The sequence below is a fragment of the Petromyzon marinus genome, chromosome 1 (assembly GCF_048934315.1).
Source record: "Petromyzon marinus isolate PM22_M1 ecotype Great Lakes invasive population chromosome 1, UKy_Petmar_22M1.pri1.0, whole genome shotgun sequence".
NCBI classification, from domain to species: domain Eukaryota; kingdom Metazoa; phylum Chordata; class Hyperoartia; order Petromyzontiformes; family Petromyzontidae; genus Petromyzon; species Petromyzon marinus.
Genome location: NC_133667.1, coordinates 16,557,045 through 16,584,360, shown reverse-complemented (window position 1 = coordinate 16,584,360; position 27,316 = coordinate 16,557,045). Strand labels below are relative to the sequence as shown.

Genomic DNA, 27,316 nt, shown 5'->3' with positions numbered 1-27,316 from the left:
AGCAGTAACTGAAGAAGTAACTGAAGAAGTAATGAACTGAAGTAGTAACTGAAGAAGTAACTGAAGTAGTAACGAACTGAAGTAGTAACTGAAGAAGTAACGAACTGAAGTAGTAACTGAAGAAGTAACTGAAGTAGTAACTGAAGTAGTAACTGAAGTAGTAACTGAAGTAGTAACTGAAGCAGTAACTGAAGTAGTAACTGAAGAAGTAACTGAAGTAGTAACTGAAGTAGTAACTGAAGTAGTAACTGAAGAAGTAAAGAACTGAAGTGGTAACTGAAGAAGTAACTGAAGTAGTAACTGAAGTAGTAACTGAAGTACTAACTTAAGTAGTAACTGAAGAAGTAACTGAAGAAGTAACTGAAGTAGTAACTGAAGTAGTAACTGAAGAAGTAACTGAAGTAGTAACGAACTGAAGAAGTAACTGAAGTAGTAACTGAAGAAGCAACTGAAGTAGTAACTGAAGTAGTAACTGAAGAAGTAACGAACTGAAGTAGTAACTGAAGAAGTAACGAACTGAAGTAGTAACTTAAGAAGTAACGAACTGAAGTAGAAACGAACTGCCACGTTTTGTTTACGTGACGAACCCTTAATTGGCTGTGTCGGTTATGTTCATGCGATCTAACCAAACACAAACAACGCCACCACTATTATGCCACAGGTGGGTGGCCGGCATGTTTCCGGATAAGGATACAGATACGAAGCGTGTCGAACACCTGTAATGAGATTTCAATGATCATATACGCTGTATCTATGTGTGTGTGTGCGGGGAGCGGTAGTGTCGCGATCAGCGCTACGCTGCGCTACGAACCGGTCGGCCTGAGTTCGATTCCAGCTCACGGCCAACACCCAGTGACGATTATCTGAACCGGTCGCTAACGGCACTTGCTCCTACAATCTGTTAAGGCTACACGGGGGGGTCTTTGTCTTTGTGGGGAGCGGTAGTGCAGCGGTTAGCGCACTGCGCAACTGAACCCGGCATGCCGAGTTATATTCCCCGTTCGCGGGCAACACCCAGTGACGATTATCTGAACCGGTCCTGGGGCCTCCTCTAGGTCGACTCAGCCTCAAATGAGTACCTGGTGCGATGTGTAAACATCGTCGCTAGGGAGACAAAGGCGGCCGGGCCACCCACCCCCTTCGTGTGCTGTGCCGCACCTTCATAGGTGCTCGCTAACAGCACTTGCCCCTACAGTCTCTTAAAGGCTATAAGGGGACATTTGTCTTTGTATCTGCGTGTGGATTCAACGACGCATTTATATTTTCCTCATGGTGATGTCTTTATCGGCGAAAGTGCCCCCCACCACCACAGCCCCCCCCAGCCCCCCAGCCCCCCAGCCCCCCAGCCCCCCACTGTGTAAATGAGTGCAGCATGACACCGCTCCCTGTTTGCTTGATGCGCGCCACACCGCTCGTGCGGCTGCGGTGCCCCCTAGTGGCTACGGGGGAGGGGCGAAACTGCACGTGCGCCAAGTTGCCGCACGAGGTGTAGCAATCAATCAGTGTCGTGTGTGAGAGTGTGAGAGTGTGTGAGTGGGTGAGGATGTTAGTGTGAGCGTGTGTGTGAGAGTGCGTGTGTGTGGGTGAGGATGTTAGTGTGAGTGTGTGTGTGTGAGAGTCCGTGTGTGTGGGTGAGGATGTGAGTGTGTGGGTGAGAGTGTGTGTGTGAGCGTGTGTGGGTGAGGATGTGTGTGTGTGTGAGCGTGTGTGGGTGAGGATGTGAGTGTGTGTGTGGGTGAGGATGTTAGTGTGTGTGTGTGTGTGAGAGTGTGTGAGCGTGTGTGGGTGAGGATGTGTGTATGTGTGAGCGTGTGTGGGTCAGGATGTGAGTGTGTGTGTGGTGAGAGTGTGTGTGTGTGAGCGTGTGTGTGGGTGAGCGTGTGTGTGGGTGAGAGTGCGTGTGTGTGGGTGAGGATGTGAGTGTGTTTTTGGGTAAGAGTGTGTGTGTGTGTGAGCGTGTGTGTGGGTGAGGATGTGAGAGTGTGTGGGTGAGGATGTGAGTGTGTGTGTGGGTGAGAGTGTGTGTGTGTGTGAGCGTGTGTGTGGGTGAGGATGTGAGCGTGTGTGGGTGAGAGTGTGTGTGTGTGGGTGAGGATGTGAGTGTGTGTGAAGATGTGAGCGTGTGTGGGTGAGTGTGTGTGGGTGAGTCAGTGGTTGTGTAAGTGGGTGCGTGAGTGGGTGAGTGAGTGATTGTGTAAGTGGGTGCGTGTGTGGGTGAGTGGTTGTGTAAGTGGATGCGTGAGTGGGTGAGTGGGTGGGTAAGTGTTGTGTGTGAGTGGGTGAGTGGTTGGGTGGGTGGGTGAGTGGGTGTGTGTTGTGTGTGGGTGTGTGTGGAAAAGTCGTGGTGTAGCAGTTAGCGCCTCGCTGCGCTACGAAGCCGGCTATGACCCGAGTTCGATTCCCGCTCAAGGCCACCAACACCAGTGACGATTATCTGAACCGGTCCTGGGCCTCCCCTAGGTGGACTCAGCCTAAAATGAGTACCTGGTGCGGTGTGTGTAGTAAACATCGTCACTGGGGAGACAAAGGCGGCCGGGCGTGGTGTTGGCCACCCACCCCCTTCGCGTGCCGTGCCGGCCTTCACAGGTGCTACTCGCTACTAACAGCACTTGCCCCTACAGTCTGTTACAGGGCTATACCTATTCAGGAGACAAAGATCCCCCGTGTAGCCTCTAACAGCCTGTCGGGGCAAGTGCTGTTAGCGAGTAGCGGCGGCACCTATGAAGGAGACAAAGACAAAGATCCCCCGTGTAGCCTCTAACAGACTGTCGGGGCAAGTGCTGTTAGCGAGCAGCAGCAGCACCTATGAAGGAGACAAAGACAAAGATCCCCCGTGTAGCCTCTAGCAGACTGTCGGGGCAAGTGCTGTTAGCGAGTAGCAGCAGCAGCACCTATGAAGGAGACAAAGACAAAGCTCCCCCGTGTAGCCTCTAGCAGACTGTCGGGGCAAGTGCTGTTAGTAGCGAGTAGCAGCAGCAGCACCTATGAAGGAGACAAAGACAAAGCTCCCCCGTGTAGCCTCTAACAGACTGTCGGGGCAAGTGCTGTTAGCGAGTAGCAGCAGCACCTATGAAGGAGACAAAGACAAAGCTCCCCCGCGTAGCCTCTAACAGACTGTCGGGGCAAGTGCTGTTAGTAGCGAGTAGCAGCAGCATCAGCGGCACCGCAGCGCCTAAACCGCTGCCGCTCACCAACAACGCACGCGCAGCACTCTGGATCACAGAGACCGTGGCAATCACGGTGGGGAATAAAAGTCTCGTGTAGCCACCCCCACGCCGATGCGCTGCGTGCCAATGTATGCCCGTGTGTGTGATTATTATTATTAGTGCGTGTGTGCTTCTTATTATTATTATTGCTAACGTCTGCGCGACTGCGTTTAATCAGGGCCAATCAAGCGGCGATTCCTCACCCCCCCCCACCAGCTTTTTTTTTACAAGTCTCACATTTTTTTGTGTGTATGTGGTTGTTGTTAACTATGTGTTGTGTGTGTTGGGGAGAAGCGGTTGTGGCGGTGAGCGCGCTACGCTGTGCTCCGAACCCCGGCGATCCGAGTTCGATTCCCGTTCACGGCTACCAACACCCGGTGACGATTATCTGAACCGGTCCTGGGCCAGCCCCCTTAGGTCGACTCAGCCTCAAATGAGTACCCGGTGCGGTGTGCAGTAAACATCGCCACTGAGGGATACAAAGGCGGTCGGGCGTGGTGTTGGCCACCCACCCACCCCCTCGTGTGCCAGTGCCAGCACTGGCATAGGTGCTCGCTAACAGCACTTGCCCCAACAGTCTGTTAAGGCTATATGGGGGGGTCTTTGTCTTTGTGGGGGAGCCGTCCGACGCTCACAACGAGCGGAGCTGCCGGGTGGATAAAACACAGCAAGTTGGCACAGCGGGGTGGCGGGCATCAGCCAGTTCAACCCATGCACCTGTAGAGTCTGTCCCGTAGCAGCCTCCTGCCAGCAGGCGTTCGATACTTGACGTTGCCTGAAAGTGCACAGAGCCTGGCACAAGCGTCGTGGGGGAACCTCACCGCCACTTCGTGGTGAATGGCGGTTGTTGTTGTTGAGTCGGTCGGGCGTGGTTCCTGTTAAGAGGCTACACGGGGGAATTTGTCTAACCGGGAACAGGTAAGCGCAGCGGTAAGCGCGCACCACTGCGCGCTACGAACCCGGCGACCCAGGTTACATTCCCGCTCACAGTCAAGACGCCGGTGGCTAGGAGACGTTAATTAACTCGCCTGATGTACAGGAGGTCGTGGGTTCGATCCTGACCCTGAAGGCATGCTGCATATTTTGGAGTCTGCGTGTCTCTCTCCCTGTGGTCGGCGTGGATTTTTCTCGGGTTTAGAATCAACGTCACGCGTTTTAGAGTATTTTGCTACCATAGACCCATACTCACAGAGACCCAAAGAAACACACAGAGACCCATAAACTCACACAGAGACCCATAGACTCACAAAGAGACCATAGCCTCACACAGAGACTCACAGACTCACACAGAGATCTATAGACTCACACAGAGACCCGTAGACTCACACAGAGACCCATAGACTCACACAGAGACCATAGACTCACACAGAGACCCATAGTTTATTGTCCTTGTCCCCGCACCTCCGATTAGCACGGTTGGCTGTGTATGGTGCGTTAGGTTTCAACATACATACATTAAAAAAACATCACAAACAATAAAAACACATTTATTCATGGGGGTGGGGGGGGGGGGGGGAAACCCGCAAGAACCAGTCCCAAAGAAAAAAAAACATACAAACCCCCCCAGCACCCCCCCCCCGTATATGTACTGGCATTAAAAAGGTCACGCCAATAACCAACTGTTAATACTCATAAAGCAATACGAGACAAAGGTCCCATTCTGCTGCGCCTCCACATTAATAATAACACACATACTTTAGCCCATACATCCTATACAGTATTCCCTTTCCAGACCAAATATTGTCAAGCAACAGGATTTATTTCAGTCTAGCCAAACTCCGGACAAACGTGTGCAGGTGGCGGGGGGGAGGAGATTGTGAACCATATTTAAACAACACGGAAAACCCTTGTTCGGTCTGCACATACAAAAATAAAAACAATGTTGTTTATCCATCGGCCTAGTGGCATTCCAGAACTAATATTACCACGCGAGAAAACTCTGGACCCCACTTCAACCACTCTGGGTCTCATCAGCAGCACAGCCAAGTTCGTTAAAAACCACACGCTGCTAGATTTCCGCATGTTAGGGGCGCCACGGTAGCTAGGAGATGTTAACCACCTGCCTGGTATGCAGGAGGTCGTGGCTTTAATCTCGACCCCTGACGACTTCTGTATTATTTGGAGTTTGCGGTGTTCATCGCTCCTTCTCTCCCCGTGGTTGCCGTGTGGATTTTTCTCCGGGTTCTCCGGGTTTACGTCCCTCCACATTTAGAATCTGCGTCACGCGTTTAGAGAGTTATTTCGCTGCTGCTAAACATTTCCACACGACGGTGGGCGACGGCGACGACGACGACAAGCCGTCACTGTCGAGGCCGTCATTTGCGACGGCCAGGTCGCTACTGGAAAAAGAGCTACAAGTAGCTCATTGGTGGTGGGCTCATACCTGGTAAACATTAAAAAACGATTAGTATTACAGCTTTAATTAGTGAGAGATCTTCTTATAAACTATGGGGGGGGGGGGGGTGGGAATCCTGTTAAAATCCCCAAAAAATTTAATCAAAGCTGCACGTGGAGTCATTAGCGCGCTGCACCGAAGTACAGTGAGTTTGTAAAACATCACACACGACCGCCCACAGTCCCGTGATTTTAATCGATTGGCGGTGACCCGGGTTCACCATCGTGACCCGGGGTAACCCAAAAACCTCCATAACTCCGAAACCAGAAGGCCTATGACGACGGGAGATGTCACTGAGCCCGATACGCACGCCAAATTTGAAAATAAAAAACGCACGCAAAACACCCATGAAAAAGGGGGGCTTGCTGGGGATTTGTGCGTGGCAACGGCTGTTTATCGCTTGTTTTGAAAGTACATCAGGATGCTGGTCTGGTCATTCCCCAGCACGTTCTGCTTCTTACGGGGGCGGCCCACCCTCCTTGACTTTGGGAGCGAGACCACTTGGAGGCAATGGCGCACCCAGGCGCTCTCTCGGTACGGCCGGCGGTCACGGTTGTGCCGGCGGGATCGACATCGTCGTCGTCGTCATCATCGCTCCCAGCGTCGCCCTCCGACAGGATAGGGTGGTAGTACCAGCGATGCTCCCAAAAAAAAAACCTTAAACTATGCCCGGCCCACCAATATTTTGCGGTGACCCGGGCTTACCGCCAACGGATTCATTTAAACTCGCAAACCGCGGCGTTACAAACGGCAATTTACTTTTCAGCATCGACAATAGAAGTGTCTTTTTCATAGCGTAGGGTTTTTTTGGAAGGTTAGAGCGCAGTAAATATTCGTGTCGGTAAACCCGCAACCACCCGAAACAGCAATTAGTAAGGTTTATCACGTAAACAGAACGTGTCAATTCGTTACAATTCGAGTACAGCACACCGGTGTGTTGGCGCAAATCCACAACATTTACAATCTCCAACACTATAAAAAAAAATTGTTGATTTGTTTACCTTTCCTATACTTTCCACTCCCGTCGTGTTTTTGTAATTGTTTGTTGTTGAAACGTTCTGACCCCATGCCCCTACTAGACATCTGTAAAAAAAAAAAAGACCTTTATAGCTCATCGGATTCCTCTTGCAGTATAAACATTCCGATTCACTTTGCGCTGCACAGGGACAAGCTGCCTTCAGAGGGTCCCTGTTTTCCAGTTTTAAAAAGGTAAAAGATGTCACATTCACTGCCCTAGACATTCCCATTATGCGCAGCAAAAGCAGTTGGCGAAGCCACTGGGAGGTAGGCACTTTTAAATCATCTCATTCACTTAGAACTGCTTTTTGTTTAATCTCATTCATTTAGAACTGCTTTGATATGTTTAATTTGTCGTCCTTCCCCCCCCCTCTTCCCCGCGCACCTCCGATTTAGGCACTGTTGGCTACGCACGGCGGTGCGAAAGAGAAGTTCCCACGCACGGTACGTACATCGCGGTTACCGGGTGCACAACAGCAGCAGTTTTAATAACGCGAGTAACGAGGAATACGATGATCACGAACGTGAAAATAAAGCCGCTGCCATGAATTCCTAAAGCGCGCGGGGCACATTTCATTTGATTCCACGCCCCCCCCCACTCCCCCTACCCCCGCCCCCACTTCCCCGCGCCCCCCACTCCCCAACCATCCCCCACCCCACCACTCCCCCACGCAGCCCACTCCCCCCCCACCACCCCACCAAGCCAGCCAAAGAAACACAACCTTCAGGAATTACACCTCAGCTGTTCTCAACCAAAATCTTCGAGAGGGTGGGGGAAGCGGAGGGGAGGGGGCGGGGCAGGCTGCGGCCGGACACGTGCAGGAGAAAGTTTGATTCGTGGCTGAGGGGGGGGGGGGGGACGGGAGCGATGCGTCGCGTCAGCGCCATGTCGACCCCCCACCCCTCAACCCTTCCCCCCTTCCCCCCTGCCCCTTTGTGGATCGATGGGCTGAGTCGGACCCCAAAACCGGGATTCAGTGCCGACGACTCGCGCGTAAAAACTCAAACAAAATAACTCCCATTGGCACCGAGGCTCCCGCAAAGGCCACCACATGCGCAAGGGGCGAGGGCCCAGGGCCCAGGGCCCAGGGCCCAGGGCCCAGGGCCCAGGGCCAGGGCCCAGGGCCCAGGGCCCAGGGCCCAGGGCCCAGGGCCCAGGGCCCAGGGCCCAGGCCCAGGCCCAGGGCCCAGGGCCAGGGCCCAGGCCCAGGGCGTGCTGAATACAGTTTGTGGCGCCGGCTATCGCGTAAGGAGAGAGTGCGGCGGTCGCGCCACCACGGTTACTCTAGCGCCCGGTTATTAGAAAAAACCGGGCGCTAGCTACTGCTGCTGCTACGCCCACGGTGGTGAGGCATTATCTTCATCTGGGTTCTCCGGTTTCCCCCCCCCCCCACATTTAGAAACATGCGTTGAGATTATTCAGATAATTTTGCTGCTATAAAATGTCCAAATGATGGGCCACTTTGTTGAGCTATCATTTGTGGCCAGGTCGCTTCTGCAAAATAAGTTAATACCTCAGCGGGCTTTGCCTGATAGGATGGTTTTAATTTTATTTGTATGTGCTTTGGTTAATTTGTTTACCTTTCTTATACTTTGCAATCCTATCGTGTTTTTGTACTGTTAAAACGTTTCTTACCCCATGCCGCTACTGGTCATTTGTGAAAGAGCTTCATAGCTCATCGGATTCCTCCAGTAAAAATAAAGATTTTGATTCTGACGCATCTCTCCGAATAAAATGAACATCCGAGGCGCTCGAGTGTTCCCAGACTCGGCGGGCCAATTGGGGTGACAAAGACCCCCCGTATAGCCTTAACAGACTGTTGGGGCAAGTGCTGTTAGCGAGCAACTATGCAGGCTGGAATGGCGCACGAGGGGATGGGTGGCCAGAACCACGCCCGACCGCCTTCGTCTCCCCAGCGGCGATGCTTACACACCGCATCAGGTACTCTTTTAAGCCTAAGTCGACCGAGCGGAGTAGGCCCAGGACCAGTTCAGATAATCGCCACTGGTGTTGGCCTTGAGCGTGAATCGAACTCGGGCCGCCGGGTTCGCCACCCTTCTCCACACACGGGTACACATACCCTGCAGACTTGCAGACGACTTGAACACGGGGGCGGGGGGGGGGATGAGCAGGGTTAAATAATGCGGCAGGGGGGGCTACCTTTCTCACATCTTCCGCCGCCTCTACGTCCCCTCAGCTGGGCACGCGCTATGCAGGGAAACAATTTTATTCATATTTTACAAAAGGTTTTTTTTTTTATTTGATTTTACCAGGTAAGGCCCCACTTAGCTCTATGGGGCTCATTATTTCTGAAGCGACCTGGCTATCACATATGATAACTCAACGAAGTGAGCGTATCATCATCATCATCGCATGGCAATTTACGGCAACCAATTATAAACGTAGTGACGTTCTTTTTTTTTAAATGTGGAGAGGGAAAAAAAAACGGAGGATCCAGGAGAGAGAAAAAAACACGTGACTAGTGGGAAAACGTGCGTAACTCCAAATATACAGGCGCGTCACAGGGTCAGGATCGAATCCACAACCTCCTGTATACCAGAAGCGAGGAAGTTAGCCACCGTGGCGGTTGTGTAGGATTTTATTTTTTACGTTTATTTTTAAAGCTTTAGCCGTGCGCTTGTCTGGGGACGTTTCGTTGCACGATTGTTGGTAGTCTAGGATCCCCATGTGTGGTCTAGGCGCGGGGCCGGCGGCGGGGCGGGCGGGGCGAAACGTTATACAGAGCCGCGCCGAAATTCTCGGAAGAAAATGGAGCGTTAACGTGTTTTGGGAACGGTCCTGGGATTCGGAGAACAGAGACGAGTCTCAGATGCTGGGTGCGTAACATTGACGCGGAGCGCCATGTGGCTCGCGTTTCTGGCTCGTTATTATTATTAGTATGACGGGACGGTTCTTTGCGGCGGGCTTTAAATTAAATAACAAAATAAATATATAACAAGCTTTTGATACAAAAATAGAAAAGGGGGGAGGGGGGTGTATGCACGCTTTACAACACGATACACCCCAATAAAAATTATTAACGGGTGCAAGGGACACGACAGGGTGGGGGGGGGGGGAGGAGGTTTAATGTTTAAAACTAAAATAAAAACTAATTTCAAGAGGCGTGCGGGTTTGTCAGTTAGACGGTGGGTCTTTTTTTTTTGTATCTCCCCTTTTTACCCCTCCTTCCGTGCATAATCAAGCGCTATCCGGTACCTCTGGCCCTCTCGCCGTCGCCCGATGTCCGTACGCGCAGGGACGTGCCACACGAACGCGAGGTTCGTCGCACGACGGTCGCAGCGATATTTTAATTTTCAGAAGTGAAATTTAGTCAAACGAAGTGAACAACCAAATTTTTCCGTGGGTGGGTTTTTTTTGTGTCGGTGTGGTGGCCAATCTAAGACCACCGGTGGCGAGATGTTAACTACCTCACCTGGTATACAGGAGGTCGTGGGTTTCGATCTCGACCACTGACGCCTGCTGTATATTTCGAGTTTGCGCGTCTCTCTCTCTCTCTCTCCCCGTGGTCGCGTGGATTTTTCTCCGGTCCTCCGGTTTTTTCCTCCACATTTAGAATTGACATCACGCGTTTAGAGTATTGGCTGCTGCTATAAATTTCCACACGACTGCTTTTTGTGTTTATTTTTTTGTCCTTCCCACGCACCTCCGATTAACACGGATGGCTCTGTACGGTGCGAAAGAAGTTCAACGTACATGATAAGCCACTTGGTTAAGCTATAATTTGTGGATAGGTCGCTTCTGAAGAGAAGCTCTATATATCTCAGAGGGGCCTTACCTGGTAAAATAAAAAATAGTTTTAGTTCCGTTGAATCAATTTACGATTCCTGGATTCTAACCCATGATCAACAGTGCCTGTGAGCGCAGCCAACCACCTCAGAAGTAACAAATTCTACAAATACGAAAAAAAACAATTCAAATCATAATAATTAAGGCAGCGACCTTTTCACTCGCAACATGATGAAAGGGGGCCACGATTTTACCAACAAAAATGTGGGTGAAAATTGGCAGCAAGAGAAATCTTGGAGTTGGGCCTTGACATACTTTGCCAAGTAAAACAAAGAGGCCTTGAATCAAATCCACGTAATTTTGTGCTGCGGCGGCGGCAGCAGCAGTAGCAGCAATCGCAAGGACACGAGTGATCACCATCGACATTTCAAAGGCACGTAAATGTTAATACCCTTGGGGGGGGGGGCTTTCCCCTTTCCCGGCAATCAAAACGCTCCCCCGTCCCTCTTTGGGAAAACATTTTTCTCTTCAACTTTGCCCGTGCGTCCGTCACTCAACAATCCTCGGCAAGCTTGGCAAAAAAAACAATGGTGTTCCGTCATTTCAAGGGATCATCCAGGTAACAAAAAAAAGTTAAATGTGCATTGAAACACAGTCTGTGTTCTCCTTATAACGTGATGGTAGGCGTTGCGTTCCTTGAGAACACCGCGGCATTATGGAAAAACGGCATTATAATAAATAACATATGTAGACGGCGATGCGTAACGCAGAGGCCGAACGAAGACTGAGGCGCGTGTGGAGTAGCGTCCAGAAGCATCCAGCAGCATCCCAATGGCTCGCGCGACGACGCTGCTCCGAGTGCGGCCGTTACGAACCGCTTATTCCTACACGTGCGCAACGCTGCAGTTCCGTTCGCTCGATCGCGGTCACCGTGTCCAATGTCGCATCCGCGCTGCTAAACAAAAAAAAAAACGCGTTCCCCAATGCATCTCGTCGCGTCGTTATCCAATTGGCGTCAACGAAAAACCCAACGCGTTGCGGAAGAACGGAACGCATTGGGGGGAAATGTACCGGGCAGTTTGAGCCGCGGCGGTGACGGCGTTGTCTGTAGCTGCCTGCCTCACAAGATTTGGAGAAGTCACTCTTGGCCCAAATTTGATTTTGCTTTTCACGGGAGGATGTTTGTGTTCTTTCTTTCCCTGAGCTTGTGCAAAAGTGAAAGCTTCACGCGAAAGGAGAATGTTTTATGCACGTGCCATATGCTGAACTTCTTTTTCGTACCATACGGAGCCAGCCGTGCTAATCGGAGGCATGGTGTTGTTATCGCATTGTGAGATGCGGTCTTGCACTAACTGATGCTATATATTTTTTTAAAAAATGTATCATCACTTGCAATAGAGTAAGGAGAAAAAAAACAATCGCCTCTCGCAAGACGCGTAGCACACCCGGACCCAAAGTGAAGTAAAGTGAAGGCCATCGTAAACAAATAGTTTGCTACTGGCAAAGGAGGTCTCATAATGTAAATGCTTACCCCGAGCTCTCAATAGTGCGCTGTTTTTGAGTTGTACGCCTTTTGGCGTCATCTGGTCCAACACCAGTGGAGACTAAGGGCTCTAAGAAAAGCCGTCTCTCGGGTGTGGACCAATCAATTTCAAGGACAGTGCCAATATCATTATCAGAGTTCTCTTTTTGTTTGCATTTTGACTGCTTGTGTTGTGGTTCTTGTATAAAGGTGTCAGTTTTGGTGCCAGATAAAAGGGTAAAAACCTATTACTACAAATAGTTTGTGGGCGATGGCGACGGCCTTGGGAACAAATTCATTCAGCTGTGGAAAGCTCAAGCCTGATGACGACAACGACGGTGTTGATGATGATTATAATGACATGAACATGGGTGCGCCCCCCTTTCGAGGAGGTTGTACCAGTGTGCCTGGCAGGGTGAGCAGGGCTCAGCTGGGCAGGGCTCAGCTGGCCAGGGCCGAGGCTCACACAGCGGCTTGGTAGGAGTAGCGGCGTGCAGAGATTCCCTGCACCCCACCGCGGCGGCAGGGAATGAGCCACAGCAGCTTCCATCGCGTGCCGAACACCGCCGCCAGGGACTCCTGCCAAGGCCGCTGCACCTGAGCGCTGCACGGAGATCGATGCCGCGTCAGTCACCGCTCAACCTTCAACGATGCGAGTTTAACCACTACCCCCAGCCCCCCCCCACCTCCGCTCAATGGAATTCAAAAGAACTCGCAAACAAAACGCCTCGTTGTGAAAGAACCCCCCCAACGCAGAATATTCCCCCTCTCTGAGCTTTGATCTCCTACGAAGCTGCTCACGGTTCAACCCCAAAACCGCATCGTGACTTTACCGAATAGAACCAAAGAGTATGGATCCTTGCAGTCACGAAAGCTTTAAATCTAGAATTGGCAGTAGATGCACAAATGGAAAATCTGAAAACTCTCCAGTGTGCGTGCGACCTGTGGCAATGCCCACGATTCACAAATACGAAGGATACATCGCGGCGATGATACTACTACTCCGCTGCTCCTGACGTGGTTGCCTGCTGGCTTGAAGCACTTGCAGGTGAAATTGTAGTCGTTGTTCAGCATCTACATCGGCTACTGGAACCCCCAGTCAAAATCTGAACTCGCAACCTTTCGATGTTGCGTCCAGTGCTCGAACCAAAAAGTAGTAACTCAAATCCAGTGTATTTTAAATATAACCATGCAATAATTAGATTAATATAGATGTTTTACTGCACTCATGGATGATGCATCAAACTATTATATTAAGAAGACGATGCTTGTTTACCCAGAAAAGCCTCAAATAATCTCAAGAGAGCCTTGCCAAGTTTAGGCCGCGGGGGGGCGCTGTTGCTACGAGTAATGCCAACTGAGAAATGTACCCGCAATTTATTTTCAGAATTTAACGATATTTGGCCAACAACAATCAATAACAATGTACTGTTTGCCTTTTGGCGTTGTTCTTCGGTCTAACGCTGGTGTTAGAGACGAGGCCATAAAGAAGGTTGCTGTCTCTGGTGTAGGCCAATCAGTTTCAAAGACAATCCTTACATTATTATTATCAGAGTCATGTTTGCCTGTTGTGCCACCAGTACTGTATGTGGTTAATGCAGACTTGATGATGCCCTGCAACAATAGGTGTATCTATTTGGGTAAAACCCTACTGTTGTTGATTCATCAATTTTAATAAAACTGGCAATAAATATCCCATATATATAAAACTGCTCAACCCGAGCTATAGATGCTCTGATACGTGCATTGTCTTTGTACTGTTCGACTTTTGGTGTCGTTCTCTGGTCCAACACTGTTGGTGAGATAACGCCATAAAGAACGCTCGTGAGGTGCACAAGAGTTATCACTGCACCACACCTGCCCCCCCCCCCCCAAACTGCGTGTGTGTAAGGAATCGTCCGTTGTCGTCGTCACGGATAAATGCGACCCCCTGCAGCCACTAGTGGCCAATACATTCACCACGAAGTACAACGTTAAAACAAAAAAAATCGACTCTTGAATTACGGTTATGACTATATCGGACATCTGTGAAAACTACTGGACATCTGGGAAAAGAGAGCTTCAAAGCTCAACGGATTCCTCCAGTATAAATAAATATTCTGATTCTGATATGCTGAAATCATTCTCTCGGTAATGATATCAACACTTGCGTATGCTGGGGAATAGTTAGGGTACTTACCTGACTTCCAAAAAGGGATCTTTCATTTTTTCAATTGTGGTCAAATCCTACGTGGAAAAAAAGTAAGTCAGAGAGCACACAAGGGGTTAAACGTTTACATACTTTAATTGCACAACTCTGCTTTGTCATTTGATAACGCATTTCAAATTCGCACGGGTCGGGATAGTACCACAACAAGTGCAGTTTTGTGCTATGAATAAAAACAAGCATTAACATCGTTATCCTCACAGTGGGTGTAAATGTCACTCCATTATTGCAAAGGTGAACTCGACGCATTTCACGTTTTAAAAATCACAATTCCAGTTGATTCAGGGGTGGGGGGGGGGGAAGCTGAGCGAGAACGGCGTGCCTACACGTGCCGAATATTTTCTGAGATAACGTAAAATATACTGATGACACTGTACGGTTGAGGCTTTAGTATTATTGTGTAATTTAAAAGAAAAACGTATTCCATAAATCCTTTGTTGAACTTGTACAAGGTAGAGAAAAATTATGCAAACAATTACGTGACCTAATCTTCTTATGAATAACAGAGCCCGCTCTGACAGAAATGTACTTAACCAGACAAAAAAGCCTACAAACTTGTAAAGTATTGACATTTCCCTTGACTGCACTGATTGGATTTCATTGTGGTGCCAACCAGTTGTGTGTATCAGGGTTAGGGTTAAGGTACGGGACTCTCTTATCTATTCCTGTCCTTCTTAGTATCCTACTACTGCTGCTTGGCGAAGGCATCCCACAAAGCCTTACATTCGTCACAATCTCTCGGCACCTTCGTGTACGCACTTTAAACGCACACAATTTAAGGTTTCTGTGACTTGTATGGACAATAAACGGTGCAAAAAGCAATTTGTCCGATTGATGTTCGTGCGGTATTTTCAATGTCTCCACCGACGTGGTTGCTTTGTTTGCTTCATCGCTATACAGTCTGGTCTCCAATAACGCCACAGTCGTAGTCGCTTTCCTGAAGAACACCACGGCGTTGTGGAAAGATCGCGTTATAATAATGAATAAAGGGTAAAGCACAGTCCTCGATAACGCGTGAGATGCATAGCGCAGACCGAACAAAGACTGAGGCATGTTTGGGCAGTGTCTAGAAGCATCCAGCAGCATCCCGCCTTGTGTGATGTTGCGGCGAGGCAGCCGTACGAACCACCTAATCCCATTCACATGACGTAGTAGTTCCCTTCGCTCAATCGCGTTACGATATCCCTTAATGCGTGGCTATGACAACCACAAGTTAAGGGAGAACAGACTGTTATACTTCATTTCATTTTACCGCCTTTGTCATTTTTGTGACCCGGGTCTGGAAATGTTTCACTTTTGGCAATTCGACACCAAAGCACGCGCTTGCCTACTCTTTATACTCTTCAAATAACGTCCCGTAAAAATAACTGTAACTGCCGCCGTCACCGAGATGGCTTGCTGTATCCGCGGATAATACCCCCGGGGAATATTCACCGGGGCGGCCGGAAGGCGGTCGGGGATATGGACTGCAGAACTTCTGTGACGAAACGCAAAACACGCCGGCTCGCTCGGCGGCGTCACGACCCAGCCTGCATTTGCGTCAGCCGCCCGTGAACATTACCAGGCAACTGTACGTGGCCATCACCACCCCGGAAAATGCGAATGCAACGCCAGTGAGCTGGGCACCACGGTGTCCGGGAGATGTTATTACCCTCGCCTGGTATGCAGGAGGTCGTGGGTTTGATCCCGACATGACACCTGCTGTGTATTTGGAGTTTGCGCGTCTCTCGCTCTCCCCGTGGATTTTTCTCCGGGTCCTCCGTTTTTAACCTCCGCATTCACAATCATCTGTTTGGATTATTTGGTTGCTATAAATTTCCGCATTGGACTATCATTTGTGATAGTAAGTCGCTTCTGAAAAAAGAGCTATATAGCTCAGCGGGGCCTAACCTAGTTAAATAAAAAATAGTTTTTTGTTTAACTGTCATTACCGTGAGGATGTTGATGACCTGTCCGTAGAAGAGGGCGGCCATGCCAAGAAAAATCATCACGCCCATGACTGCGGCACCCCTCAGCATGGCCACCGAATAGTGGAACACAAACTCGTCCTGAGAGAAACAAAAGAACGTTAGTTTGTTTCTCAGTCCACTTGCCCTGGTGAGGGTCACGGCAGCAGCAGCAGCATGTTGAAGAGTGGCGGTCCAGACCTCCCTTTCCTCTAAACACACATTGATTCTTAATGTGGAGGGAAAAACCGGAGGACCCGGAGAAAAATCCACGCAACCACGGGGAGAGAGAACACGCAAACTCCAAATATACAACAGGCGTCAGGGTCGGGATCGAAACCACAACCTCCTGTATACCGGGTGAGGTAGTTTACATCTCCTAGCCACCGCGTCAGCCCAAGGTTCTTACCGGCTGGGCGTCCGCGAGGGGAGGCAGCAAGTAGAAATGTGCAAAGTTGACGACCAGTGCGTACGTGCTGAGCAGTTGCGTGTAGAAGCAGAGCTGGATGAAGAGCCACTGATTTCCCTCTCCAACACAGTTGTTTATCCTGTCGGGCAAAATGTCGAAGAGATGCCGATGGGTTGATTGGTGAAGCGAGAGTCTGGTGGTATTGCGTGTGTGTGTGTGTGGGGTTGTAGTGTCACCGTTCGTGCACCGCGCTACGAACCTGGCAAACCGAGTTCGATTCCTGCTCACGGTCAACGCCAGTGACAATTATCAGCCAGTCATCTCAGTCAGTCGACCCGTGGCACCTGGGTCTGCCCCGTGACCTCCTGCCAGCGGGCGTGCGACACTTCACGTGGCCTCAAGGTGCACATGGCCTGGCACAAGCGTCGTGGTGACGTCACCGCCACTTAGTGGCGAATGGCGGTTGTAGTTGTTGTACCCGTGTGTGTGTGTACGTGTGTGTACACGCGTGTGTATGTGTGTACGTGTGTGTGTGATGATTATCCCCGGGCCTCCGTTAGGTCGACTCAGCCTCAAATGAGTACCTGGTGGGGAGCGGTAGTGTAGCGGTTAGCGCGCTGCGCTATTAACCCGGCGACACGGGTTCGATTCCCGTTCACGGCCAACACCAGTGACGATTATCTGAACCGGTCCTGGGTCTCCCCGAGGTTGACTCAGCCTCAAATGAGTACCTGGGTGTGCAAACATCGCCACTCGGGAAACAAAAGCAGCCAGGCGTGGTGCTGGTCACCCACCCCCTCGTGTGCTGTGCCGGCATTCATAGGTGCTGCTACTCGCTAACAGCACTTTCCCCAAAAATCTGTTCATGCTATACGGGAGATCTTTGGCATTATGGTGCTGGCCGGCCACCCACCCCCTCGTGTAGAGTGCCAGCCTTCACAGGTGCTGTTCGCTAACAGCACTTGCCCCAGCAGTCTGTTATAGTCTATACGGGGGATCTTTGTCTTTGTGGAGACAGTGGTGTAAATTCTCATTCATGCTCGTTTTATCCGGGAAAGCCTCACAAGACTCTCAAGACTCTTTCGAAGTAGGGACCCGTACCTCGACGCACGGTAGGCTACGCACGGTGCGAAAGAAGTTCAACATACATTCGTACAGCAGTGGACTGATTGTGGCCGATGACAATCGTGATGACAGGGCAAAGCCGTGTGCAGCATCGCCGCACTCGCGTTTACCATGGGCAGTGGTGGTCCATGCGTCGCACGCAGTGGCCGCAACGGGAGCAGTGGTGGGCACGGGCCGGCTTCACGATGCTGCACTTCTGGCACACGTGGCTCTGCACACTAAATTCTGAACGTGCAGCACAGCACACACAAACATGCACCAAGGACAAAAAAAAGGATCCCCGGGATAGCCTTTAACGGACTGCTGGGGCAAGTGCTGTTAGCGAGTAGCACCTATGAAGGCCAGGAACGGCACACAAAGGGGGTTTGGGTGGCCAGCACCACAAAGAACCCCCCCCCCCCCCCCCGTATCGCCTTTAACAGACTGTTGGGGCAAGTGCTGTTAGCGAGCACCTATGAAGGCCAGAATGGTACACGAGGGGGTGGGTGGGCCAGCATCACACAGTAGCAACACTTACACACCACACCAGGTACTCATTTGAGGCTGAGTCGACCTAGGGGAGGCCCACAACAGGTTCAGATAATCGTCACTGGTGTTGGCTGTGAGCGGGAACCGAGCTCGGGTCGCTGGCTTCGTAGCGCAGCGCGCTAACCGCTGCACCACCACTCCCCACAGCACACACCAGCAGCATTACCACCTACGCAATCACCAGCAACCATCACAACCATCACTGCCATACGCACGACTACCGGCACATCCACCAGCACAACTACCATCACCAGGACAACCACGACCACCACAAACTACCAGCACCACCACCGGCATAACCACCGTCATCACCACCAGCAGCACGTGCCATGCCTGAGCCCACTTACGTTTGCTTATAGTTATTAATTATGTCGTTAGCCTGTGTATCATATGTAGTAGGATGGACAACAACAACAACAGGAAAATTAAGATAGGTGCCATAAAGATGTGGCCACTATTTGACGCATATTGGCACTAGAAGACAGAGAGGAAAGTGGAAACAACAAATTACGAAATGTGCAGTGGACACCACCACCTACTAATACTACTACGGTGCGTGCTATCTGCCCCTGGGTTTCGAGATGATTAGCAGGGTTGGCTACGTACGGTGCGAAATAAGTGCAACATACATGCAGATATACACACATACATACAAACATACAGAGGAAGACTCTTAACAGAGAATGGCTTGACGACGATGACATCATAAGAGAGATTGGTGCCAGAAAGATGTGGCCACTACTTGACGCATATTCTTCTCCAATTAGCACTGTCGGCTATGTGTGGTGCAAAAGAAGTTCAACATACATACATACATGTTGGCACTACAAGACAGAGAGGAAAGTGAAAACAACAAATGACAAAATGTGCAGTGGACACCTCACGGGGCTATCTGCCTATGGATAGTGATACTGATAACCTGCGTATGCTCTCTAATCCTGGTGTCCGTGTGAATTAAAATCTATCAATCCCCTTTTGTGTACGCGTGCACGTACAGCCCCTTTTGCCAATCCACTGCTGGATGACGGACCTCCACACGCCGCCGTGCAGGTCGCCGCCGTGCAGGTCGCCGGGGTTGTTTGACCGCTTGTAAACGCGTTGAGATTATTTGTATTATTTTAGCTGCTATAAATTCCCACATGACGATAAGCCACTTTTGTTCAGCGATCATTTGTGGCCAGGACGCTTCTGAAAAATAAGTTAACGCCTCAGTGGGCGTTGCCTGGTAAGATATAAAAAGTTTAGGTTAACTCGTATATTTTTTTAAAGTTATTTGTTTACCTTTCCTATAATTTGGATTCCTATCGTGTTTTTGTACTGTTTGTTGTTGCAACGTTCTTACCCCGTCCCTGGACTACTGAAAAGAGCTGTATAGCTCATCGGATTCCTCCAGTACTAACAAATGATTCTGATACTTCACCGCGGTAGTCAGCGTGGGGTTTTGCCGAAGGCGGCGGGGAGGAGTACAGATGTGGGGAGCAGAGTACTCAGTAGTTTGGATGCGAGTTAGAGACTCACCTTCGCTTGACATATCCCGCTCTTGCCGCACACGGCCCGGATCAGCTGTGGATGCCCGCACGAGCGCGGCCATACACAGGGCAGCCACAACGTAATAGCCTGGCACAGGAAATGAACACTCATGGAGGCGGTGATGTGGCCGGGGCAGTAATTGCGAGGATCGCGGTGCAAATTTGGCAGGGACACTCTGGCAATTGGTGCGCCGGGGTGGTGTGATGTTCACTAACTCGCCTGGTGTACAGGAGGTCGTGGGTTCGATCACAACCCTGACGCCTGTCGTATATTTGGAGTTTGCGTGTTCCCTCTTTCCGTGGTTGCGTGGATTTCTCTCCGGGTCCTCCGGTGTTTCACCCCACATTTGCAATCAACATGGGTTTAAGAGTATTTTGCTGCTATAGATTTCCACGTGACGATAAGCCAGCCACGTCATTGAGCTATCATTTGTGATAGCCAGGTCGCTATTCTGTAAAAGAGCTACTATGTAGCTCTGTGGGCCTTACCTGGTAAAATTTAATTTAAAAAAAGTTTACCTATTGGACCTCTTTTGCCAGTATCAAAGTATGAAAAATAACAATAGCTTCAACCCTTTCTGGCAATAAAATAGGTCTTAAGATGTTGGAAACACCAAATAGAAACCATTTGCAAAGAAATCAAGTCTGCATTAACAACACGTACTGGATACTGGCAAAAAGGTCCTATAGATATAACTGCTGAACCCGAGCTATGCACTGGTACTTGCATTGTCTTTGCGCTGTTCGCTTTTTGGCATTCTCTGGTCTTACACTGGTGAGACGAGGCCATAAAGAAGGCTTTGGTGAAGGCCGATCAGTTTCAAAGAGAATGCATACATTATAATCAGAGCATGTTGGTTTGCATGTTTAATCGCAAGAAACATCCTAACACAACTCTTGTTTAATTGCTAGAAAGGGTAACCACCTATTTTATATATTTTTTCAAACGTGCATATACTACGGGGAGTGGTGGCGCAGAGGTTAGCGCCCCACGTTATAATTATGAGGCCGTATTTGCCTCAAGTCTGTTAAAGGCTATGACAGCGATTCTTTGTCTCTGCGATAACAGTCATAGGTCACTCTTGCAAATGCGACTTTATCCTGGCGGCTTGCGTTATCGCCCGGTTGCACAAAATCATCTTGCAAATTATGAAAAAATCTACATGCATTTATTTATATGGTTTAGTTACGAGTGGAGGAGGAGGAGGAGGAGGTAATGCAAGCACCTGCAGCTACCGCAGCGGGCAGCGTGCCCTGAGCGACGTGCGGCATCATGATGAGTTTGGGCAGCAGCCAGGTGTTGTAGGACCACACGAACACGATGGAGCTGAGGCAGAGCCAGCCCATAGGGTCCCACACCGTGTGAATCCGGCACGCCATCGGAGGGGGGTGGGGGGGGGGACACTGCAACAGAGGCAGCGCGAGCGACAGAACGAATGAATAAATAAGCGGGCAATAACACCAAACATGTCCGTCCTGAGAGAGATCGGTCCCCCTCTTCCACTCGAGGTCGTGCTTGCGAAGCAAGAAATTGACGAACTTTTGGTCACGTTGCGAAGGCCTCTGGACCAGAGGAATCGGTCGTGCTTGTGAATGAAGAAGGCGGGCAGCAACCACACTCGGCCGCTTTTGTCTCTTGAGTGGCCGATGTTTAGACACGCGGCACCCAGGCACTCATTTGCGGCTGAGTCGGCCTAGGGGAGGAGGCCCAGGGACCGGTTCAAATAATCGTCACCGGCGTTGGACCGTGAGCAGGCATGGTACTCGGGTCGGTGGTGCTTCGTGGCGCAGCGTAGCGTAAACCGCTGCGCCACCACTCCCCAGGACCCGCTCCCACGCACACCTCTCGGGAGGCCACGTGTGGTGGGGTAAAAAGTGGGTAACTCCCGACATCTTCCAACACGTCTGGTCAGAGTGGAAGAGTAGACCAAGTACCACCTGGAGCTGGATCTAGTCTAGCGGGTAACTCCGACATCTTCCAACACGTCTGGTCAGAGTGGAAGAGTAGACCAAATACCACGTGGAGCTGCCCCAAGTCTAGTGGGTAACTCCTACTCTCTTCCATCACGTCTGTTCAGAGTGGAAGAGTAGACCAAGTACCACCTGGAGCTGGATCTAGTCTAGTCGGTAACTCCTACTCTCTTCCATCACGTCTGTTCAGAGTGGAAGAGTAGACCAAGTACCACCTGGAGCTGGATCTAGTCTAGCGGGTAACTCCTACTCTCTTCCATCACGTCTGTTCAGAGTGGAAGAGTAGACCAAGTACCACCTGGAGCTGGATCTAGTCTAGCGGGTAACTCCTACTCTCTTCCATCACGTCTGTTCAGAGTGGAAGAGTAGACCAAGTACCACCTGGAGCTGCCTCTAGTGGGTAACTCCTACTCTCTTCCAACACGTCTGTTCAGAGTGGAAGAGTAGACCAAGTACCACCTGGAGCTGCCTCTAGTCTAGCGGGTAACTCCTACTCTCTTCCATCACGTCTGGTGAGAGTGGAAGAGTAGACCAAGTACCGCCTGGAGCTGCCTCTAGTCTAGCGGAAAACTCCTACTCTCTTCCAACACGTCTGTTCAGAGTGGAAGAGTAGACCAAGTACCGCCTGGAGCTGCCTCTAGTCTAGCGGGTAACTCCTACTCTCTTCCATCACGTCTGGTGAGAGTGGAAGAGTAGACCAAGTACCACCTGGAGCTGCCTCTAGTCTAGCGGGTAACTCCTACTCTCTTCCAACACGTCTGTTCAGAGTGGAAGAGTAGACCAAGTACCACCTGGAGCTGCCTCTAGTCTAGCGGGTAACTCCTACTCTCTTCCATTACGTCTGATCAGCGTGGAAGAGTAGACCAAGTACCACTTGGAGCTGCCTCTAGTCTAGCGGGTAACTCCTACTCTCTTCCACCACGTCTGGTGAAAGTGGAAGAGTAGACCAAGTACCACCTGGAGCTGCCTCTAGTGGGTAACTCCTACTCTCCTCCATCACGTCTGGTGAGAGTGGAAGAGTAGACCAAGTACCACTTGGAGCTGTCTCTAGTGGGTAACTCCTACTCTCCTCCATCACGTCTGGTGAGAGTGGAAGAGTAGACCAAGTACCACCTGCAGCTGCCTCTAGTCTAGTGAGTAACCCCTACTCTCTTCCATCAGGTCTGGTGAGAGTGGAAGAATAGACCAAGTACCACCTGGAGCTGCCTCTAGTGGGTAACTCCTACTCTCCTCCAACACAACTGGTGAAAGTGGAAGAGTAGACCAAGTACCACCTGGAGCTGCCTCTAATCTAGTGGGTAACTCCTACTCTCTTCCAACACGTCTGGTGAGAGTGGAAGAGTAGACCAAGTACCACCTGGAGCTGCCTCTAGTCTAGCGGGTAACTCCTACTCTCTTCCAACACGTCTGGTGAGAGTGGAAGAGTAGACCAAGTACCACCTGGAGCTGCCTCTAGTCTAGTGGGTAACTCCTACTCTCTTCCATCACGTCTGGTGAGAGTGGAAGAGTAGACCAAGTACCACTTGGAGCCGCCTCTAGTGGGTAACTCCTACTCTCCTCCATCACGTCTGGTGAAAGTGGAAGAGTAGCCCAAGTACCACTTGGAGCTGTCTCTAGTGGGTAATTCCTACTCTCCTCCATCACGTCTGGTGAGAGTGGAAGAGTAGACCAAGTACCACCTGGAGCTGCCTCTAGTCTAGTGGGTAACTCCTACTCTCTTCCATCACGTCTGGTCAGAGTGGAAGAGTAGACCAAGTACCACCTGCAGCTGCCTCTAGTCTAGTGAGTAACCCCTACTCTCTTCCATCAGGTCTGGTGAGAGTGGAAGAGTAGACCAAGTACCACCTGGAGCTGCCTCTAGTGGGTAACTCCTACTCTCCTCCATCACGTCTGGTGAGAGTGGAAGAGTAGACCAAGTACCACTTGGAGCTGTCTCTAGTGGGTAACTCCTACTCTCTTCCAACACAACTGGTGAGAGTGGAAGAGTAGACCAAGTACCACGTGGAGCTGCCTCTAATCTAGTGGGTAACTCCTACTCTCTTCCAACACGTCTGGTGAGAGTGGAAGAGTAGACCAAGTACCACCTGGAGCTGCCTCTAGTCTAGCGGGTAACTCCTACTCTCTTCCAACACGTCTGGTGAGAGTGGAAGAGTAGACCAAGTACCACCTGGAGCTGCCTCTAGTCTAGTGGGTAACTCTACTCTCTTCCATCACGTCTGGTGAGAGTGGAAGAGTAGACCAAGTACCACCTGGAGCTGCCTCTAGTGGGTAACTCCTACTCTCTTCCAACATGCCTGGTCAGAGTGGAAGAGTAGACCAAGTACCACCTGGAGCTGCCTCTAGTCTAGTGAGTAACTCCTACTCTCTTCCAACACGTCTGGTCAGTGTGGAAGAGTAGACCAAGTACCGCCTGGAGCTGCCTCTAGTCTACTGGGTAACTCCTACTCTCTTCCATCACGTCTGTTCAGAGTGGAAGAGTAGACCAAGTACCACCTGGAGCTGCCTCTAGTCTAGCGGGTAACTCCTACTCTCTTCCATCACGTCTGTTCAGAGTGGAAGAGTAGACCAAGTACCACCTGGAGCTGCCTCTAGTCTAGTGAGTAACTCCTACTCTCTTCCACCACGTCTGGTGAAAGTGGAAGAGTAGACCAAGTACCACCTGGAGCTGTCTCTAGTGGGTAACTCCTACTCTCTTCCATCACGTCTGTTCAGAGTGGAAGAGTAGACCAAGTACCCTCTAGTGGAGAACCTTCTACCAGCAGGGGCTTGGGGCAAGGAATCTGCAGTGGCTGCGCCTTGAGGTGGTTTAAGGCTTTAAGCGACCGGCGAGTACAGTGACGTTGTATTTGAAGGCAACTTTAAAATATTGTAAAAAAAAAAACTCGGCACGTTAACGTTCACGAAAGCAAACTACAACAATACGCAACGAAATAAAAAAAACAGAACTTTACTTTATCGCGACCTTAAAAAGATCCGTTCTGGTTTACCAAAGTGGAGTCACGAACAGGTAAAATTCGCCTGGCGTCGAATAGAAAACAAGCGACATTGATCGACCGACATAACAATAATAATAATACTAACAACAAACAACAACAAAGCGCAAACGTGAGACATTACCGTGCGTACGATTAAGTCGAATTAAATTCGAGGAAATTTTAATTTAAAAAAAAACACTTAAGATTTCCTGTCGGCGTTGTCAATGGCGACACCAATGTAAGGAAGAAGCTCGTGCCGCGTTCCCTCACGCGAGGCGACAATTGTGTATTTTATTATTATTGTTGTTGTTGGATTAAAACTCACGAAACTAACGACGTGCGCTTTCAGCAGGCTCTGTTTATGTTTTTTTTGTCGTCGTTAAAGTTTGTAACAAGAAAACGCAGCTGGCTTTAAGCATCGCTGACGAGTTCCCCCTCACAACTTCATCGCTGTGGCGTCAGCTTCCTCGATAGCGGGGGGCGGGGCGGTGACGCCGCCGCGTCACGTGACCAAAAGTACGACTCACGCGCGCGTGCCCCCCCCCCCCGTCCTACTAATGCACTTTCCCGCCAATTTTGTCCCCCCCCCCACCACCTTAATTTCACCCCCACCTCTAAAAACCCCGCCCCTTCCACCCCCCCCCTCCACCGGCCCCACCCCTCCACCGGCCCCACCCCTCCATCGGCCCCACCCCTCCACTGGTCCACCTCTACCGCCCCCACCTCCACCTCGCCTGCTATACAGGAGGTCGTGGGTTCACCTCTGACCCTGACGCCTGCTGCTGTATATTTGGAGTTTGTGTCTCTCTCTCTCCCTGTGGTGAGATGTTAACTACCTCGCCTGGTATACAGGAGGTCGTGGGTTCACTCCTGACCCTGATGCCTGCTTCTGCTGTATGTTTGGAGTTTGTGTCTCTCTCTACCTGTGGTGAGATGTTAACTACCTCGCCTGGTATACAGGAGGTCGTGGGTTCACTCCTGACCCTGATGCCTGCTTCTGCTGTATGTTTGGAGTTTGTGTCTCTCTCTACCTGTGGTGAGATGTTAACTACCTCGCCTGGTGTACAGGAGGTCGTGGGTTCACCTCTGACCCTGACGCCTGCTGCTGCTGTATATTTGGAGTTTGCGTCTCTCTCTCCCTGTGGTGAGATGTTAACTACCTCGCCTGGTATACAGGAGGTCGTGGGTTCACCTCTGACCCTGACGCCTGCTGCTGTATATTTGGAGTTGGCGTGTCTCTCTCTCCCTGTGGTGAGATGTTAACTACCTCGCCTGGTAAACAGGTCGTGGGTTCACCTCTGACCCTGACGCCTGCTGCTGTACATTTGGAGTTTGCATGTCTCTCCCTGTGGTGAGATGTTAACTACCTCGCCTGGTATACAGTAGGTCGTGGGTTCACTCCTGACCCTGACGCCTGCTGCTGCTGTATATTTGGGGTCTGCGTGTCTCTCTCTCCCTGTAGTCGTGTGGATTTCTCTCTGGGTCCTCCGGTTTTTCCCTCCACGTTTAGAATCGACGTCACGTGTTTTAGAGTATGTGTCTGCTGCTGCTGCTGTACATTTCCACGTGATGATGGTGATGTGCCCACTTCGTTGAGCTTTAACTTGTGGCCGGGTCACTGCTGAAAAAGAGCTGCTATACAGCTCGGTGTGCCTTATCTCGTCATATTAAACTGTTTTATTTTAGCAGATAAGGACCACTGACCTGTATAGTAGCTCTTTATCAGAAGCGACCTGGCCACAAATGATAGCTCAACGGAAGTGGCTTGTCGTCGTACCGTGGGCATTTATAGCAGCAGCCAAATGCTCCACAACGTGGGAGGGGAAAGATCGGAGGAACCGGAGACAAAATCCACGCGACCACCGCAGGGAGGGAGAGAGAGAGAGACACGCAAACTCCAATTACATACAGCAGGCGTCATGGGGTCAGGATCGAACCCATGACTCTCCTGTACACCAGGCGAGGTAGTTAACATCTCCTAGCCACCGTGATGATGATGATGAGAGACACGCAAACTCCAAATATACAGCAGCAGCAGGCGCCGTCAGGGGTCAGCATCCAACACCACGACCTCCTGTCTTGTAGCGGAGGAGGGGGCGGAACGCGCCACCACCAGCCCAGCAAAGGGCGACTTCGCGCTCCACAATTCCCACGCGACGAGCCAACTTCGTTGAGCTTTTTATTCGTGGTAGCCATGTCGCCCAGTGGCAATAGATATCCTTTTTTTTACATCTTGATTTGAAGCTTTCGTGACTGCAGGAATCCATAATCTTTGGTTCTTTCGGTAAAGTCACGAAGAAAGAAAATCATTGCAAAAATAGAATACCGACGTTTCGATTGCAACACAAGCAATCGTCGCCAGGTAGAACTACATTTGAAAGAGAGACAAAACACAGACACGGAGACACACAGACAGACAAACACACAAGCAGAGAGAGACACACATAGAGACACAACATAGACACACAGATACTATATGTAGCTCAGTCGTGGGCCTTACCTGCTAAAATAAAAACAATAGCTTCGTTTTTAGCTAGTTAATCAATAACAGGGTCATTGCCCGAAACGTCGCCCTATTTTATATGATGTTATTGTCTCAATTTTGCTGTGCCTGTGCAATCGCTGTCAAAAGTTAAGCACAACTTTTTGTGCATTCAAATAATAAAGCTGCCCTCAGACTGGAAAACCTACGACTAGACTTTGTGCAAACTGTATAAAGATGTCAGACCTAAGTCAACA

General features: G+C 50.3%; 1 protein-coding gene across 3 annotated transcripts; it reads right to left on the bottom strand.

The window, feature by feature from the left end:
• Window positions 1-7,828: 7,828 nt before the first annotated feature.
• ZDHHC21 (zDHHC palmitoyltransferase 21) lies at window positions 7,829-25,126 on the bottom strand. 3 transcript variants are annotated; one of them, XR_012941090.1, is made up of 8 exons: window positions 20,858-25,125; window positions 19,621-19,719; window positions 17,685-17,799; window positions 16,450-16,588; window positions 16,026-16,142; window positions 14,068-14,114; window positions 12,288-12,492; window positions 7,829-11,321 (listed from the first exon to the last, which is right to left on the bottom strand). XR_012941090.1 is itself a non-coding variant. In XM_032956261.2 (8 exons), the coding sequence occupies exons 2-8, from the start codon at window positions 21,009-21,011 to the stop codon at window positions 12,351-12,353; spliced, it is 813 nt and encodes a 270-aa protein (XP_032812152.2). In that variant the 5' UTR covers window positions 21,012-21,035; window positions 24,903-25,124; the 3' UTR covers window positions 7,829-12,350. The 3 variants fall into 3 exon arrangements, 2 of the variants coding, with proteins under 2 accessions (XP_032812152.2, XP_075921142.1); XM_032956261.2 differs by having other exon boundaries at window positions 7,829-12,492; window positions 20,858-21,035; window positions 24,903-25,124; XM_076065027.1 differs by lacking the exons at window positions 7,829-11,321; window positions 12,288-12,492; window positions 14,068-14,114 and adding an exon at window positions 14,125-15,031 and having other exon boundaries at window positions 20,858-25,126.
• Window positions 25,127-27,316: the final 2,190 nt, after the last annotated feature.

What these genes read in the sequence shown, in the direction of transcription:
- ZDHHC21 (XM_032956261.2), bottom strand. Translation starts at nt 21,011, where the DNA reads ATGGCGTGCCGGATTCACACGGTGTGGGACCCTATGGGCTGGCTCTGC. An exon ending in GCCCGCTGCGGTAGCTGCAG is followed by an intron (nt 19,720 to 20,857) that starts GTGCTTGCATTA and finishes TTCCTGTGCCAG; the next exon opens with GCTATTACGTTGTGGCTGCC. An exon ending in CCCTCGCGGACGCCCAGCCG is followed by an intron (nt 16,143 to 16,449) that starts GTAAGAACCTTG and finishes TGTTTCTCTCAG; the next exon opens with GACGAGTTTGTGTTCCACTA.